The following is a 17,601-nucleotide window of genomic DNA, read 5'->3' as shown; positions in this document are numbered from 1 at the left end:
CCTATATGGGAGTAAAAGGGAGGTACATCGCCGGCCCTGTTGTGGCGTTGGTCACGTGCTTGAGTCGTCTGCGCCGTAGAGGAAGTGTATGTGGGATGAGTGTGCAGTCTCGATCTTCTCCATATTCTTGAATCGCCTTGTCTCCTCCGCTTCGTTGCCACATCTTGAATAAATAATTAGGTTTATCGTTGTGTGTGTCAACACAGCCAACTTTCTTCCCAAGAAGTTTTCATAATTGAGCTGCTGGTCATTTCTTTATCTCTCATTTTAGGGTGACCCGGTCATCAACGTTATCGGTGTGGTAATTTAAATTGATTTTGAATGTAAATTTTTCCTCTGTTGTATCGTTCTAGTGACATATTGTACCATGAGATTTTAGGCACTACCAATTTCAAGAAAATTTTGTGGGGATTCCGTAAATATTTTTACATTACTATAGTTGTCTCTCCTTTTTAATTTATTTTGTACTTGATTTCGTCCAGAGTTAAATAATGTTGTATAAAATGCCATTATGAAAGTTAGGTCCATTCATCATAAGATTCATTCATTTTTAGGGCATCAGTTGTGTTCATTTTTTATCACTAAAGGTCAATTCCTTTTTGGGCATGATTTGAAATACCAGAATGCTAATACGAAAAAATTAATACAGTGGCTGAAATATCGTGAATACTATGTAGTGTCGTAATAAGTTGCCCTTGGATTCGGAAACTGCATTTTCCCATGCGGCGCTTGGCTTTCATGCGTGTAATGCGATATGCTTTACGACTCGACGGAAACGCATGAATAGCAAATGCACTCGTAATTATGTTTGTGGCACTTCTTGTGCAACGCGACAGAAGCGATGGCATTGGGACCAGCCCGGCCCTACTGTTACCATGGTCGCAACGGGATTCCGACGTGACCGTTTATAGGCGTGCTCCAGGAGGGCCCGTGGGATGCTGCGCGCTGGTGCTGCGGCGGCCCCTGGCATCTCGGCGTCCCGCCGAGGGCGTGGGGTGCGAGCGCACTTGGCAACGTCGGGCCTCGAATCCCACGCGAGGACAAGGGCGGGTGTTCCTTGCTCTCCGGTCTTTTTACTCACTAGCCGGCACCAATCGTGTGACTGTCCCTTGTGATTGCGTGGGTCAGTGGGAGGGGCTGAGTATTTCGCGACGCAGATATCTCAAAAGTTTCCCGTGCTCGATCTTACTTCACTCTACCTGGCCGGTGTTCGTTATCGTTCCCTACGCAGTGTGCTTCGAGGCTGAACCCGCGTCCTTTTCAACGCACGCCGCCGCCCCGGGTAGCGCTCTCGGTCTTTGGCCGAACCTCTTGGAGCGAAGGAGGAGAGTCATACGGAGAGGGCGTCCTGCTGCAGCCAAGGCACCTGTTGTGGTTCCGCTCTCGCGGCAACAGAGAGGGACGGACCGAAGCGGCCCAACTATTTTATTCACTGAAAAGCGACGGTGGTTAAGTTCTTCGGCCACCCGTGCGGTTTCCTTGAGAGTTTTTGTGCACCTTCATTCTTGGGGAGGGCAGAGCAAGATAAAAGGAAGAGCGATATTAACTTTTTGTGCTGTCCTACTTCTAGACTCAAAGAACTTCATAGTTGTTTCCTCAGCTTTGTTTTTTTTTGATTTGTCAGAATATTGTAAATTTTTGTTGAAAAAGCCTTGTGCCCCCTGAATCTGGCCCAAGCGCCTTAGCTTAGAGGGTCTAATAGCTTTTCTCGAAGGAAAGAATTTCTGACGCCGTGACTCGGACGCCGTTCCTAGAATCTCTAGCCGGAACGTCCCGATATTACTCACTGGAATCTCGGAGAGGAAATTCGCTCTTTCTTTTGCTCTTGCTGCCCGTGTTTAGGCCCAGGATTGAGATGGCTGGGTAGGACAATGAATAATTTGTTATTTTTATTTAGTTTGATATCATGATTGTCTTACCTCTTGCATTTGAAGCTTGAAATACTAACGGTGAAGATTGTGCTTGTATGAATGGATGCTTATATTAAATGCTTTTGATTTCATGAGTGAACGAATTCCTAAGGTATTGCACGGAATGATTGTGCATGCTGAATCTGCCGTTTGATCTTAATGGTTTTTGTAGCTCTAACAAGCTTGTCCAGCCGTCAATCAAAAGTACTTACATCCACTCTTTTTAATGCTACACTTATCTGCCTTGTTTTCATGACGCTATTGGTCGATTTCTTAAATTGTAGGCGTACCAGTGAGAAGAATGTTACGTAACCGATAGGATTGTTTTTCACGGGAGAAATAATTTTTGTAACTATTTCTCTTCCTTCTGGTTCGACTTCAGTTTTTAGTACGACTCCGGTTTATCCCTCCCTCAATAACTACGTACAGCCTTTAAGGATTATTTTTTCCATATTTGTCTAGTTTTTTTGTGAGAGTTTATAGATAGCATTGCAAAAATCTGTATTAAGTTTGGCAGCTGATTAAGATATTCATATTTTCCTCGTATTAGCATTCGAAGTTAAGTTTACTTTTCTTTCTCATATTCAAGTTCCAAGTCATGCATAGAAATTCAGTCTCGGACTTTTGCACTCTTCGTGGAAATATTTTGTCAAAGTACGTATTTTAAACGAATAAACATAGTTAAAATTCTGGTTCTTTTAAATACTATTCTCTCTTATTGCAACTGCATGGGAGACTTAACCGCGTCTTAACACCAACATAAGATGTTTTAAATATTATCTCCTGCTTGTGTATTCATATATGTATATAAACCTTTTTGGGTTGTTGGAAATCCAGTTGAAATGCTATGTCTTCTCCACATGTTACGCTCGGAGGGGTTTAAATCCCGTGTCCTTGACCATAAATATCTCCTCCTCAGTGGCAGGGATTGTTGACCCTATTTCTGAAGCGCGGCGATGACTTGATTAAAAACCCTTGCGTGGTCTTTTAAGCCGAATGCGAGCATTCCCTCTCGGTCTTTCCGCTGTGATAGAACCTTTGTAGTCCACCCGTTATCCTCATCTCTACGCTTTTCTGGCCATCCTCCCAAGCGTTGGTCGTTCCTTCGCCTCCGAGGCGGCTCCTCTTGCGGTCATGCGTTACGCTCCACGAGGCGTTCCGAACCCACTTCGTCACGAGTGCCCGAACATGTGGCTCATGTGGCATGATTCGATTGCCGGGCGGTTGTCTCGAACTTTCATCGGCTCGTCTTGTTTTTGTTCTCATCTGCCGCCTCCGCCGCCTCCAAGGATCCTTCTCTCCGACTTGCGCCCTCTAGTCTTCGTCGCGGGGTTGGGGGAGGCCCAGTCCTCCCCCACCGCCCCCAGTCATCTAAGTGTTTAGGGATGTGTGACGGTTGCTGGGTGGCGTGGACGTGGCTGAGGTGCCATCCGATGCAGGAGACGTGAAGGCTTTCTTCTCTCCTCCACACCCCCTGGGAAACACTTGGAAAATTACAAAAAGAGCAAGCGGGGAAAAAGTATCTCGGTTCTCGGAGGTGAAGCCCACAAAAACCTTAGTGGCATCCAGCCTCGATGCGCGCGGTACGTGATTACCACTTTACCAATGCGCGTCTTCGTCAGATGAACGCAGCTGCAAGGCACTCTAGAGAGAAAGGCCTATTAAGTTTATATCCGGTAACCTTTGCACCTCCGAGGAAAAAATTGGGAACGTAAGGAAAATTAGAGAAAGGCTGGGTGGAAGGAAGAATAGTTACGACCCGAGAAATTTTATGTTAGTTTTGCAATCTATCGTGCACTTTTTGATAACGGCAAAAACTTTTCACCTTGGTGAACTGTAAATGGACAAACGGAACCTCATTTTCCTACGATTTTTTCCCATCAGAAGATCAATTGCTGATCGATATAATTGAGCAAATGCTTTCTGACAGGGTTAATTATTGATTAAATACCCTGCTAGCTTCTGAATGAGATGCACCCTGCTCATTAACCTTCCAGTCTGTGCTTGGATGAATTAAATTATAGATGTGGACCTGGATAAATATTGAACTGCAATTTTTTTATTGTATTATGTGCAAGACTTAACGCAACGTAGTGTCTTTCGTTGGGTTTTATCAAAATAGCACGATTGATGCTCCACGGCTGCGTGACATGGAGAAAAGGCAGACGACTAAATCCTTTCAAAGAAAGTGTCGCCTATTTACGCTATCTATTGCCCTCTTCTTTTGTAGTTTCTAACTGTTTCCTTTCAGCAAATACTAAATTAGAGAACAAAGACGGGTTTCCACTTGTTTTTTGGCTAATTCCGGATCTTCCCTGATCGAAGTTTTTATTCATTAGTTGTATCGAAGCACATGTGTGGTAAAATATATGATTTTTTGTAACTTGTCATGTTGCTTGATTTGTTAGCAGTTTTAACTTAAATTCAACGGAAGGTGTAATTACATCATTAATTTAACTTGTACAAAGTATTAATCATGAGGTACTTTATTTAGCTATAATGTGGATTCTGGGCCATACGAGTGACATATAAATAGACCTCCAAATCCCCCAATTTCCATTCTTATTGTTAGTTAGATTCCAATAAAAAATTCATAGGTTTCAATGCGAAAAACTGTATAAGACAATTAAGAAATAAATTCTCTTAATCGTTTTAGTAAATTTATGTTGCATAGCGTAGATTATCCACTCTTCCACCAAAATAAATCTTTATACTCAGTGAAATCATGAATAAGTGTTTTTGTTAATTCGTGTAAATCGAAAGAAGGAAAATGGAGCTGTTGAATTCTCAGCCAAATCAAAACAGTTCTGAAATTCTTATCGGGAATGAGTCGTTTGGTTTTCTTTTCCGTTTCCTTCGAGTCGCTCGTGTTATTTATTGTCTCTGTTAGTGCATTCATGTCACTCATACCTGGGATCGTCTTGATAGAAAAGCTTTCATTTGTGTGTAACCGGTTGTTCTTTCTTTCCCTGACCCTGTTCTGATTTATTCAAGAATTCACTTCCTATCCGCATTTTTAATTCTATTGCCTCGAGGAAAGTCGATGGAAATATTCACACACTCAAAATAGGGCTAGGTAATTTGTATTCTGAGAAATCGAAGTCTGCTGTATTTCCTTGCTGCGGTCGCTTACGGTCTTTCAACGATTTCCGTCGGGGCAAGGCCGTGAATTTACGTGTCCTCGTCGTCTCTTATTGAACTTAATACATTTTTTCTATTCACTTCAAATTTAAAGCGATGTGTTATTTTTTCATATCTTTATTAAAATGCTTAACTCAAGACCCTCATACTGTGAACGCCACCCAATATAAGTCTTTCATATTTGCTTCTGTGCGTCAAGATCACGATTCGAAAAATTACTTGACCTTAAACTTATTTGAACTCATTGCTACTCATGCGGCTAGTATAAATGCTATTTGTACAATTTTCTATGCTCTAATTTTTCGGCCGTTGCATTGCAACCGGTATGAGACATTGGTCTATTTTTTCAGTGGAATCATGACTTATTCCATTGTGCACGCTTTATTTTTACATGTTTGATCGACTTCAATTTTCTTCCAATATTGCATATATTCGTCTTAATTTTCCAATTTCCAACTTTGAACAGTTCTGCAAAAAGCGATGCTGGTATTTCGGTGGCGCCTATGAAGATTTTTTTCGGTCGCAATAATTGTGCTTCCTCCTGTGAACCGAGTTTTTGGAATTCATCTGATCGCTTATGTCAGCAATTCTTGATCGACTGATGTAAAATTTCCTAAAATATATTTGCCCTAAGTTTGTATGTTAATAATTAATACACTATTTGGATCCCTGACGTGCTATTTGTGGCAGTTACTAGTTTGCTATGACCATGGTGTTCGGTAATTGCCGGTTGTTGTCGCTATACGTCATTTGATTCTATTTATGGTCGTGGTAAATTAATATTCTCAATTCATTGATCAGAAGTCGAATACTATCAGAATTCGTACGCCGTGAGCTAACTACCATCGTGACGTAAATAATCATCCCATTTATGACCAACAGAATCATGTCCTCCATTGATCGATCAAGTTCGGTATGGGCAGTAGGTGTTGTGAACATTTCCAGGGCCTGGAATGTCTTGCCTTCTCCTTGGTGCCCCTTTTTCCTAGCCACGACTGCTCTCATCTGCTGCTGATCCGCTATAAGAAAATGCAGTCTCATGCGTGACCATTTTAATCTTCATCAGCCTTGCCTTCTGTCTTTATACCCGTTTTTATTCGTCGGTGGAATCTTCGATCCTTCTCGTTTTCGAGGCACGCAATTCAGCCTAACTGTTCATGGCGCTCTACCTTCGCCGTCCCTAATCTAACGTTAGGTGCTCGTAATTTCTTTTCCGTATCACTATGAACTCGCGGTTATTGTCGGTAATCGACTATCTCATTCTGCCAATCTTCATGGCTCACTCAAAATTTGGGCTGCAGAAGCAGGCCAAATGCGTGAGCGATCGGGTTTCCGAGTTTCACCCAGGTGTTGTTTTGGAAGCGACCCTCGGAAGGTTCTAGAATTCGTGCACTTTTCTGTAAATACGATTTTTTCTCTATCATTGCCCTCTATTTTTTACTGTTTTCTCTTAATTTCATATGTATAGTCATGCGATATCGTGAGCGGAGGATTTGTAATCAAAAATCCAAAAATTCTCATTTTCGTGGAATTTTCTGAGAAGGGTACCGTCAAAGACAAAATTTTCAGAATCCTTCAGTTATTTTATATGCTCCTTAGAGGTAGTTTTTTTCATGAATTTCCAGTTTTCAAGTTCTTCGTAATAATATTTTTTCTTTTCATGAGTAAAATGTTTGATTAAGTCCAAAATTGCATTATGAATGTGAGATTCTTCCACGCAGCGAAGACTAATTTGGTCGTTACTTATTTCAAGGAGTAGTTTATGACCATCCCGTATCGAAATCGTCTTTCAATGGCTCATTCCCTTAATACGTCAACGAAAAAATAAATCTTCTTTCCAGTTTTTTTAAATATATAATTTTTTGACGAATTTTATTTGACGTTTTCATGTTCAGTTGGCATTTTCCTTGCCCTAATAAATTCTTAAGTCCCGTAAAAACGAGGAATTTGTGGAAACACCGAGTGGATGTTATGCCTGCTACTCCCATGGGTTTTGCTGGAACTTGGCTGTATGACTTTCCCCAACTAGTTACTTGAACTGACACGGTGTCTCCTTTTTTTCCATGGGTGACATCAGTTGTTATCTATTGAACTGCGTCCACGATTCTCACAGTATGTAATGCATTTGCGATGTCCCTGAGGAAGCAACCTCGTTTCTTTCACATTAGCACTTCCATTGCATTCCATGCCCCTTTCTCTGGCATTGATTTCGGATCTAGTTTCCTTGCTTGTAATTAAGTTCCTGCATTTCAGGTATATTCACGGGTGATTGATAACTATCTCTAACCAGTGAACCGAGGAAATAATATTTAGCTCAAAAGATCGAGTAAGATGCCTTTCTCTTTTTCACTCTGTTATTTATAACGATGTCTTCTCTGGAATCAGCTTTTATTAACGGAGAAGCATAAAAATATTAGTGAGCGTTAACAGCTGTTGAGTCAATTTTATTTATTTAATATTCAACTGTTGACAGCGAAACTACTGGTGGATCTCTATCATTAGAATGAGTTTTTTTTCCTATTCTAGGGTTTTTTCGTGGTATCAATGCATTACTAAGTTAAAGCACCACGACTGACAGTAGTTAAATCAGTATATTTTATTGTGGCATGACTTATCGTTTTCTCGAAATTGAATTGTCACAGGATAAGGAATGGGTTCCTGAAATGTTGAATCGAAATTTATATCTTGGCAATTTTTTCTCTAGTAATATGCACCATTAGTAATATGCACCATTTCTAATGTGAAACTCTCTTAGTAATCAATGCCATCATCTTGCTGTGAAAGAAAGAAGCAGGCAAGTTTTTACCTTATACTTAAAAGCTTGTCTCCGTAGTAAGCGTGTCACGCTTGCTGCTGAACTTAGATTTGTCCATAATGATGACTTGAGATTTCCTTTCAGTGTAAATTAGGGGTGTTATTATTTATTTCATCTATTGAGACAAGTTTTGAACTCTGACCCAGAAGTTTTTACTTGAAGTTTAGGATCGTGGAGTAAGCTTTTTATTTTGGTTCCCATGACTTACTGTGCATGCTCGTTGCATTAGGTGCGCGCTTTTCTGTGGTTACTGATCGCATAAATTGAATGTAATGATTGCTGTCGTTTTAATGTGCATTGCGGCATTGATTTCTCTTGAAGCAATAAGAAACGTGGGATGCGGTTTATTATTAGTGGAAATGCAGCCATTACTAATTCTAATTTTAATTTTGTGGATCAATATTGGAAAATTATCGGTTATATCATGTGAATGCTTCTTCTGGCCGTGCACCCATTTTCTATTCGCTCACATGCACTTATTCTGTTTATCTCGGGAAGGAAACTCTGCTTTCTCATCGTGATGCGGTTGTTCTCCCAACATCTTTAACCATTCAAGTTCTTTTTTTTTTAGTCGTCGTATGTTATCAGCAATCGCAGGTTCTTTAAACGGGCCCCAGTTTATGCCTATTATGTCTTTAATTGTTTGCATTTACAGCTGTGGGATTTGCTCCTCTCTTGTGGTCCACTTACATGTATTTAACATGCTGAGAAAACGGCTTATCCGGATGGCACAGCTGTCTGTTCCTTCCCTATTGTCGTCGAATTGGATGTTGTATCCGGAGGACCTCCTATTGTGCAAGTGAAAACAGGGATCCCACCCTTCATATTTTCCTCTTCGCTTCACACTCAAGGACCCGCCAAAATTGTGTTTTTTTTTCTCTTCGTAAGGAGTCGGGAAGTATAAGGGTTTGAGGAGTAAGTTAATTTAGTTTTTTTGCAAAATTCCTTCGTTTCTCAGATAACGCCGTCCCAAGCTTTTCCGTGGCTTTGTATATAATTTCTCAGGAGGTCGCGGGTCAAGCGATTTAATTCAGCTCTTCCGATAAGTTGCATGTCCTATGTTGTTGAATTCATTGAATACATGTCTAATTGGTAGAGATTATATTTTATTCATCACCACTCCATTCTACTCCTAGTCCGACTGAGCGCAGAATTAACATACCGAATTCAGTGAAAGTGCGTCTCGTTCACTATGTTAATTAGAAGTATAATTTCAAATATCGCTCCGTAAAGTAGGATTTTTTTACTTGATAGCGATGAAACTGCGATTCCTTGACATAGACATCCGACCTCGGATTTGTGTGTTGCGTATTTCTGGGTCGCAGCGAGTTCTTAACCTTGGAAAGGAGGGCGAGATGGATATAAGAAAATGGAGGGTGGATCGAGCCCAGGAAGTAAGATGATTGCCTTTCTGATTCCCAACTTCCTTTTCTTTTTCCTCCACCCAGCTATCGAGTAGATTGAAAATACTCAATGATTCTTGTCGAAATTTTCGACTTTTCATCAGCGATCTTTTTTTTCTGTGTCGCAGTTTGACCCTGGTGACTTTCTCCTTCCTCTTGCGTCAGGATTAAATTCCCTGCCAAGCCATTATGCTTCTAATATTTTTCGAATTGTTTGTATCATCGGAGTTACCTTCACATGTTTTAGCTTGCTGTTAATTATCCCTCTCCATCAATTATGCGGTCGAAATGATTCTCTAATTAAAGTCGTATTATGATAATTGTCCCAATTGAAGGACGAACTTGTGTTTGGGGAACAAGGATATTTGAGATAAATCAGAATGAAATGACACTTTTTCCGAGCCAGGGAAGACAGTAATTACCCGATGTCCGAATGTTTTCTTGTATGTCACTTTTATGCTTGTATGATCAACGAAACGCCTTCATTTTTTTAGCCCTGAAATTGCTCTCACTGTAAATGCCTTTATCCGTTTTTTTACTGACATACTTGCCAGAGCCAATGTCACTTCGACGGCCATTCGCGAATTGACATTTCCCATGGCAATTTAGGAGCTGCCTACATTTTATTAATACTCTGAGATGGCATTTCTTACCTATACGACTAAGTATGAAAAAATGCTTTTGAATATTTGAGTTAATGAACCCTTGGGGTTTGCGCTTGGCTGTTCGACTATAATTCAGTTCTTCCACATTTTGTCGTGCATTGGAAAATGGCAAGAAATATGTATTCTCCGCTGGAGATGATTTCATAGTGCCGTAATCTTAACTATTGGAAAAGGTGATAACAATATTTTAATTTCGTTAACTGGTACGTGAAATAGAGTAATAAAAATGCCTCCTTCGAGTGTAATGACCTTTTTGTTCATAATTTTACTGACCGACTGTAGTCCAATAGTGATCTGACATAATTTAATTCGAATCGTGCCGTTTTTGTAAATGCACCGTTTGGCATCAAAGTTAGGTGTACAGTAACCTATCAAATTTTTTCCTCTCGTGTATCTCAGCTTTTTCTTCTGTACGTATGAGGTAGTTGTTTATGATCAAGACTTAATGGTGCCATACTATTTCTAGCTATCCATCTCAATATGATGTCCAGTGCGGTCGGGACAGTTTGGTTTTATTTCTTGTTCATTTTTACCGCTCTATCGAACGAACTGAGTGATAAATAAACAAATTTCCCTCTCTTACATGAGTGAATTATTGGGGTTGCCTATTGCCTAATAATTGGTCACAAATGACCAGCGCACAGCAATTTTCATTTCTGAGAGACGTGAAATCCTTACTATTAATGCATGTTAATTCCCTACTCTTTCTTTTTAGCTGATTATTTTAGCAGCCGTTTCAGAATGGTCACGCGAAGTTGTGGTGCCTCTCGTCCCCCAATTGTGGGTGGCCGATACTTCTTCGGTCGACTCTGCGCAGGCGTTCGTGGAGGTCGTTTCGCAGGAGTTTCCAATATCAGTTTCTCAACGCCTCGCGAGAATGTAGGCGGGGGACTTCCCACTGCGTTACCTTTTGTGGATCGTTTTAGATTTATGTAGTTGAAAGTATTTTTTTCCTCTGTTTCATGATTCAGATGCAACAAAATAAGCTTCTCTGTGCGAAATACTGGCTGTTGTCTTGGGTCTGACGGCGTTGGTGGAAGGGAGAAAGTGAATTCTAGAAAAAACAATCTCAGTCGTGCTTTCTTTGGCGTGGAATGGATTTCCTATTGGCCACACACATTCTGCGTGGAAGCTGTTATTATCTTCAAGGATAGATGTGGTTTCTAACCTTCATTTTCCTTGTTCTTCACCATGGGTGGACCGCCAGGGTGTCATTGATTTGCAACTTTTTATCACCCTGTGAGATTTCACTCTTTGGTATTTTTTGTTCATTCTCTCCTTCCATGTTCATACAAGGATTATTAAGATTAATTGAGGGTATTTTTTGCACCAAAAGTTATTATTAAATTTTTTTGCTTGACTCCAGTTCTCACCCGGTACTTCTGTAACATTAACCTTGGTTATGGATTGTGTCGTCGCACGACTTCCAACTTAAGTTGTTGATTCCATTTTAAAGTCTGCTTGTTGCGATCGAATTGGAAACCATTAATGCAGTGAGAATTAGTTGCAATTTTTACGCCATTAATTTTTTCTCTTATTTTTTTTTCCTTTTTTGTGACCTTGTTTGTGGAGTTTTTATGTGACATTGCTAATAGGCGATCCGTTTTAGTTCTTTCATCGTGGCGAGATTTGACACTGTTTTCAAGTGCATAGCCAGTTTTTTCATCATCACTGATGACAGAAAAATTCAAGTGTCACGGCTTACTCGGATCCCATACTATTTGATTTGTGCTTTTCTATATACTTCTAGATTGTTAACATATCATTATCATATATCGATCGATATCATTGCTCGGAACATTTTAAATGCTGGCAGAAGTCTTTATAAGGCAAAGTGTATTACTGGTTTATTAAATTGGTTATCAAGTTGCTTTTATTTTTTAGTCTTGGGAATTTCATAATTGAAAAATCAGTCTGCACAGCAGTTAGTTTCTGATAAGAATGTCTTTATGGTATTTTTCACATGAAGAGGAATGTTTAAGAAATTGTTGGCATTGGAAGTGGACTAATGTCCCTGTTACTTCCTTAACTTTCTCTGCAATATATCGGAAAAATTAAGACATAATTCAAAATTTTTCATTTGCTTAAGCTATCTTTAGTAAGTTAATGCTTGCAATAAATATTAAATTAGAATTATCGCTATTTTCGTCATAAACGCTCTTCAATTTACTGAATTAAAATTATCACCCCCTCGTTTCACACGCCGCAACGCTCGATAAACAACGCCAGGAAAGAATGGCACTTAATTGTTGGCGATTTAAAATTGTTGTTACGCGTGTGATATCCTGCACGGCAGTTTTTTTCTTTTTTCCGGAGTACCTACTCTTTTTACTTCCACAGGTACTTGCCATTTTAACGCTTGATGAATGTTTTCTGCTAAAGTTTTAGACTTTTTGCAATAAGACTCTCTAATTATTGGCGTAAAATCCAGGGGTTGAGATTTAGATAAATTTAGATTTTTTTTTCATTTTTACGAAGGCTCTTAAAAGTTTTGAAATGGCCCGAAGGTAAGTTTATCAACGAATCTGAAATCTTGGGCGCACTCCGCTTTGCCCGGCCGCTAGTTAGCCGAAGCGTTATACACAATTGCACTGTTTTAGGGCGTATTCGATCCAGATTAATGTCTATGCCTGGGAAATATTTTAAACATGGTTTATTCATTGGGCGTGACATTATCCTTTCTGTTTTATATTTTTTCGGATATCGACAGAAGTATTGTGTAAACATGTGTAATAGCGCTGTATTTGAACGATAAAGTTAACTAGTCTTACTCACCTCGGTTTGTAATGAAATATATTTTTTAATGGTAAAATAATTTAAAAGTTTGTTAAAGGTATGCTGTTAGTGTGAAAAGCTGCCTTCGCTATTTTTTATTACTGTGCTCTTTACTTATATATAAAAAATCTGCGAGAATCTTCCTGGGTAATTGTCTGTCCGCAGAATTTATAACCATTAAGTGGGGTTTAGTGGTTATTTACGATCGAAGTTCAAAAGTCCGAAGTCAGGGCCCTGCTGGTTAGGCCGATGAATATTTATTACTAAGCCATGTTAATTAATTTGCCCCACGAAATTTGAATACATCTCAGTCTGCCATTATCAGAAACGAGTACCTAAACTTATTATTTCTGCAGTTCACGCTATTAGGGGCGGCAATTTTTTGTGTTGACGTATCATACTCCTATTACGCCTGATGTTCCTTTCAAGGCATAAAAAACTTCTTCTCTCTGCTTTATGATTGGCTTTGTGGTTGAGGTGTCATGAAGTTCACCCTGCGTAACATAATGCTTAGAGACTGTATCCACTTCCTTATTTTCATATTTTCATCTTAGGAGGCGATCTTATATTCTCGGAACCGTTACTGTTATTATCTTTTATCTTGAGTTCAATTTCCTTATGCTTTAAAATTTAATTCCTTTGACCTGAGTGGAGAGCGGCGCCGTAAGTCTGATACTTAACTAGCATCCACCTACGCCAGGGGTTGGAGTGAGATTATGTCCCTGGGAATGATGCTGTTTCCACTGGAAACGCATATGGGTTGACACCCATGCTGAGGGGAGAATCTAGTGTTTGTTCATCTTCATGATAAAAGGGTTATCCGAGCTTGATGTATTAATTTTTTTTGTATAATCCATCATACCTGTTAATATTGTTGATGTTACGTTGGGCAATTTGTTACATAGCTTTGCACATATGTTTAGAATAAGATCGAGTGAGCTTGCTTTAGAGCATGTTATATCCCCGTTCAAATTTAGGACTTATAACTTACTCCGTTGTTTAAAAATAAACTGTTGATGAATAATTCCATGAAAAAACAACGCATATAGACAAGGCAAGTAGGAACAATGTGGGGAGATTGAAAGATACCTATAGAAAAATAACTGAAGTGCCATTTCTATTAGTTTCTATCTCATAATTTATTAATTTAAAGTATCCAATAAAAATCAACTGTGAGTGTAAGAGGAGAAAAATGAGGTGATAATTTTAGCGGTTTTCAAGAATACTGATGTCGGTAGACTGGTGGAGCCGACAGTCGAATTCTTAGTGACTACTCTAAATGCTGTTGCATGGATCGGACTTTGTAAACTTAACTGCGGAAAAAATTATTCGTTTAATTTGAATTAATCACTCAATATCAATGAGACTGCTTGACACTGCTATCATATCCACAGCTAGTTAGTTCTCGTGGAACCCGACCATATTCAGCGTAGAACTGACGACTTGGATGACCCCAATGGCTAATCACCCTTCGAACTCGGGGGATAAGACTCTTGTCTCAAAGTCAGTCACGACGAAAACAGAAGTTTGAGTACTTGTATGTTTCGGATAAATTATACCATGAATGATCGTAAGTAGCCAACCTCTTTCATGTTTTTTTACTTATGCGTGGACGTTGTGGCGTAGAATACCCACAGCTCTGCTACGAATCCAATCGTTCTTATTTTAAATAAGGATGAAGCCTTCGGACATCATTTCGTAATTGCATGATCTTGATTGTCATAAAAAATATGCAGGTAGCTAGGGGAAGTGACTGGGCTCTACCCTGAAGGTGCTATTCGCAAGCTAATGGTCCAGACCGGGGTGAAGTGTAGACTTACCGATGAAACTATCCTCTCGGGCTTGGGAGAAATATTTGCAACATTCTCGTATGTTCCATGAAGAAACCTTGTACGTAATTCGCACGTGTTAAATGGTGTCGCCGCGCTGGCTGGTGAATGTTTGGCCGTCGTTGCATACCGTTTAGGGTTGCAGTCCCCGTACAAGTACATGTGGTTCTGCACGGGCCTGAGACGACGAACCATGAGTAATGGGCCTCTTTTTTTTCGGCGCGCAGCCTGTGAGCGGAAGCAATTGGAAGCCGTATTTGAGGCTTTTTCCCGTCCACATCCGCCCAGTAGTCTTCCCTGCCCGTGTGCCCCTCCCAGCACGCGCGTGCTCGCCCGTTTCCACGCGACGCCCACCGCCTACGATGACTTCTCCGCCCTATCGTCTTACCGTGACCTCTCTGCGTTTCGTGAGCTATCTCCCTGGAGAGGCTCGGTGGCGCCCCCTTTCGCCTCAGGGGGAGGGATAATAATAATCAATTCCTTCCCGGATCCGACGAATTTTTTTCACGACCTTTGTCACTCACGCGTTGTTTAGGGTTCCCGACTTTCGTTCACCCTTTTTCCCCAGATGTTTTAATGAGCGCTTGGCCTAGGAAAGTGGATTCGAGGGCAGTCATTTGAGGTAACGCGACAAAGGTAACCTAAAAAGAGGAGGAATAGATTCCTTCGTTCGTCACGGTTTGAGCGCGTTTATTGAACCTGCTCCCTTTGCCGTGGTTGCCTCCCCTCGCCTACTCGGGCTTGCCCTTTGTGGCGTCCCGCTTCCTCATTACTTCATGTAGCTAATGTTTTTGACGTCGCCGATTTCTCTGCGTACTTAATCTGTTCAATTGTCTTCTGTCCAGTGCTCCCCCCAATATAAACTGTATTGAAAATGCCACAGTACGATTCTTGAGCATCCAGAGTTCATTTGGCTTGAATGATTACTTCTCATGATGGAATTCACTCCATATTATTCATTATTTGATACATTTGAATTTGTTCTCACATTTTGCGTCTATTTTTGCTGTTAGCTCTTCGCTTTTTTTTGAAATGCGCTGTTTTTTGTCTGTAAGGTAGAAATTAAGGTTGAATTTTTTTAATGAGAGTTTTGGGCGCTACTGGTACTCTACGGTTCGCTATTTGTACGTTTTACTTTCTGATAAATGGATGAGGTAGTTTGTACTTGTTGTATATGCGTGTTGCTAACGATAAATTAATGATAATTCGTGATGTCTCATATAGATGTGTTCTGTGGAAATTTTCTGACTTTATTTATTTCTGGGTTCGAGTTGTTCTTGGAAGCCCTGGCATTGTTTAAAAATATCTATCCTTGAAAAATTCCTAGAGGTTGTCGTGTTGTTAACGGGCTTTTAAATGCCATACCAAAGACTTGCCCTCTGGATGGATTTCGCGGGGTTGTCTGTATCTCGAACACGTACCGACCATTTCCGTTGCTCTTTTCATGCCATCCACGTTGCTCTTCTGAGTGCACCCCGCGTCGGTCAGGTTATGGTAAACAATTAATCGAGTTGAGTAGTTAGCTGGGATCAAGGGGTCGGCGACCCATTTAAAAAATGTATAATCCTTAATCACGATCCGCCGCAGCACATGTGCACAGAGCGTAGCTGCTCAGCGCGGCGTCGTAAATGCGAGAAGCGGGCCGAGTGATGTAAGGCCCTTATTAGACGAGGTAGCCAGGCGACGTCGCCAGCGACGAACCTGGCTACCCAGCTTGTCGTGGGTCATTGATTCTTATGGGCCTTATTACACGAGGGTAGCCAGCGACGTAGCCACACTTTGGCGACTGACTGGCTACCGAGCCCCGTCGCCACTCCGGTCGCCACTGGCTACCCATACTGGCGACGCTGCGTTGTAGCATACGGAGCTTATTACACGAGGTCGCCAGGCTACTCGGTCAGTACACCTCGCTTGGTACTGCTCACTGTTGTGTTGTGTCCTGTTGTGAGTGGGTGAGTTGCTCAGTATGTCCACGCCAGTTGAGAAAATGCCTACATCTTCTGATTCAGTGGAAGGGATACGCGGAGAGAAGAAGAAAAAAGAAGAGCCGCAGAAAGACGACCAAAATAAAAAGCTTGAAGAGCTCGTGAAAAAGTGCCAGAAGTTGGCCGACACAAAATTAAGATAACGTCACCACTCACACAACGCAGTCCACTATAGTTCACAGCAAACAGAGAAAACGGAAAAATTCTGGCTACTGAACTGGCTACATAACTGGCTACTAGGTTTGGTAGCCAGCGACGTCGCCAGCTACCGTCGCTGGCGACGTCGCCTGGCTACCTCGTCTAATAAGGGCCTAATAGAGCAGTTAATTGAAGCGGATGGGTCCTCGTGATTTGGGTGGTGTATTCTCGAGTCGCGCCACCTGCCTTTACGGTCATTCCCTCCACGAACGAAATCACCTCCTCCCTCCCTCCAGGGCCTCCACCATCCGTGACAGCGGAAGATCCGCCGACGCCTCTTACCTTTCTACTCCATTCTTCCCCGGAGAAAGACCGGGTGATCGCTGGACCGTGCTGTGGTGAACACCTCACCGGAAACATTCCTCACCGCGTTTAATGCGTTGCGGCGTGATTGGCCCCTGACTATCTAATTGCTGGTCGTGAGCATAGGGAGGCCCTTTCGTATTTTTGATGCTTTCGGTGGATGAGGCGGGTGAAATAACAGGGATTTCGTGTTCGAATAAAATGTCACGTCGTGTACTAACAAGTGTTTCTTTTTGGCTGCTTTTCGCTGGAAACAAACCTGTCAGTTACATTGAGGGGGTAATTTTTTCGGCAACTGTGCCGTTGAATTTGCAGGTTTATCCATCCAGTTCAAAGGGTACAAGCTTATCCCATAATGGACTATTTACACGCCATTAGATAATAAATCTTAGCAATTTTCCATAAGATTGTACTCGTGTGAACGGCCACAGGACACAAAGTGGTTTTCAATGTATTCTTAGCTACACCTCCAGTTAGCCTTTGATAATTTGGTAATGATATTTTTTGCTGTTAATATTGGTTTAAAGCTTCCTTTTTTCCCGGGTGTACTTAGTTCAAAATGGTGCAATGTGACTTC

At 41.1% G+C, this 17,601-nt stretch overlaps 1 protein-coding gene across 5 annotated transcripts in view; it reads left to right on the top strand.

Moving 5' to 3' along the window:
• LOC124170782 (microtubule-associated protein Jupiter-like) overlaps positions 1 to 17,601 on the top strand; it is a 48,299-nt gene that overhangs the window by 4,461 nt on the left and 26,237 nt on the right. Inside the window, exon 1 of one of the 5 annotated variants that reach the window (XM_046549752.1) lies at positions 1,217 to 1,863. The exons of 3 other annotated variants lie outside the window; for them this stretch is intronic. In XM_046549752.1, coding sequence (XP_046405708.1) covers positions 1,856 to 1,863 — 8 coding nt within the window. In that variant the 5' untranslated portion in view covers positions 1,217 to 1,855. Of the gene's footprint in view, positions 1 to 1,216; positions 1,864 to 17,601 lie in introns of those variants that run through there. One more of the 5 variants, XM_046549783.1, reaches the window with a different exon arrangement.

This window comes from Ischnura elegans, chromosome 1, assembly GCF_921293095.1.
Source record: "Ischnura elegans chromosome 1, ioIscEleg1.1, whole genome shotgun sequence".
NCBI classification, from domain to species: domain Eukaryota; kingdom Metazoa; phylum Arthropoda; class Insecta; order Odonata; family Coenagrionidae; genus Ischnura; species Ischnura elegans.
The sequence above is the reverse complement of the archived record's forward strand: the minus strand, read 5'-3'. Positions and strand labels throughout refer to the sequence as shown.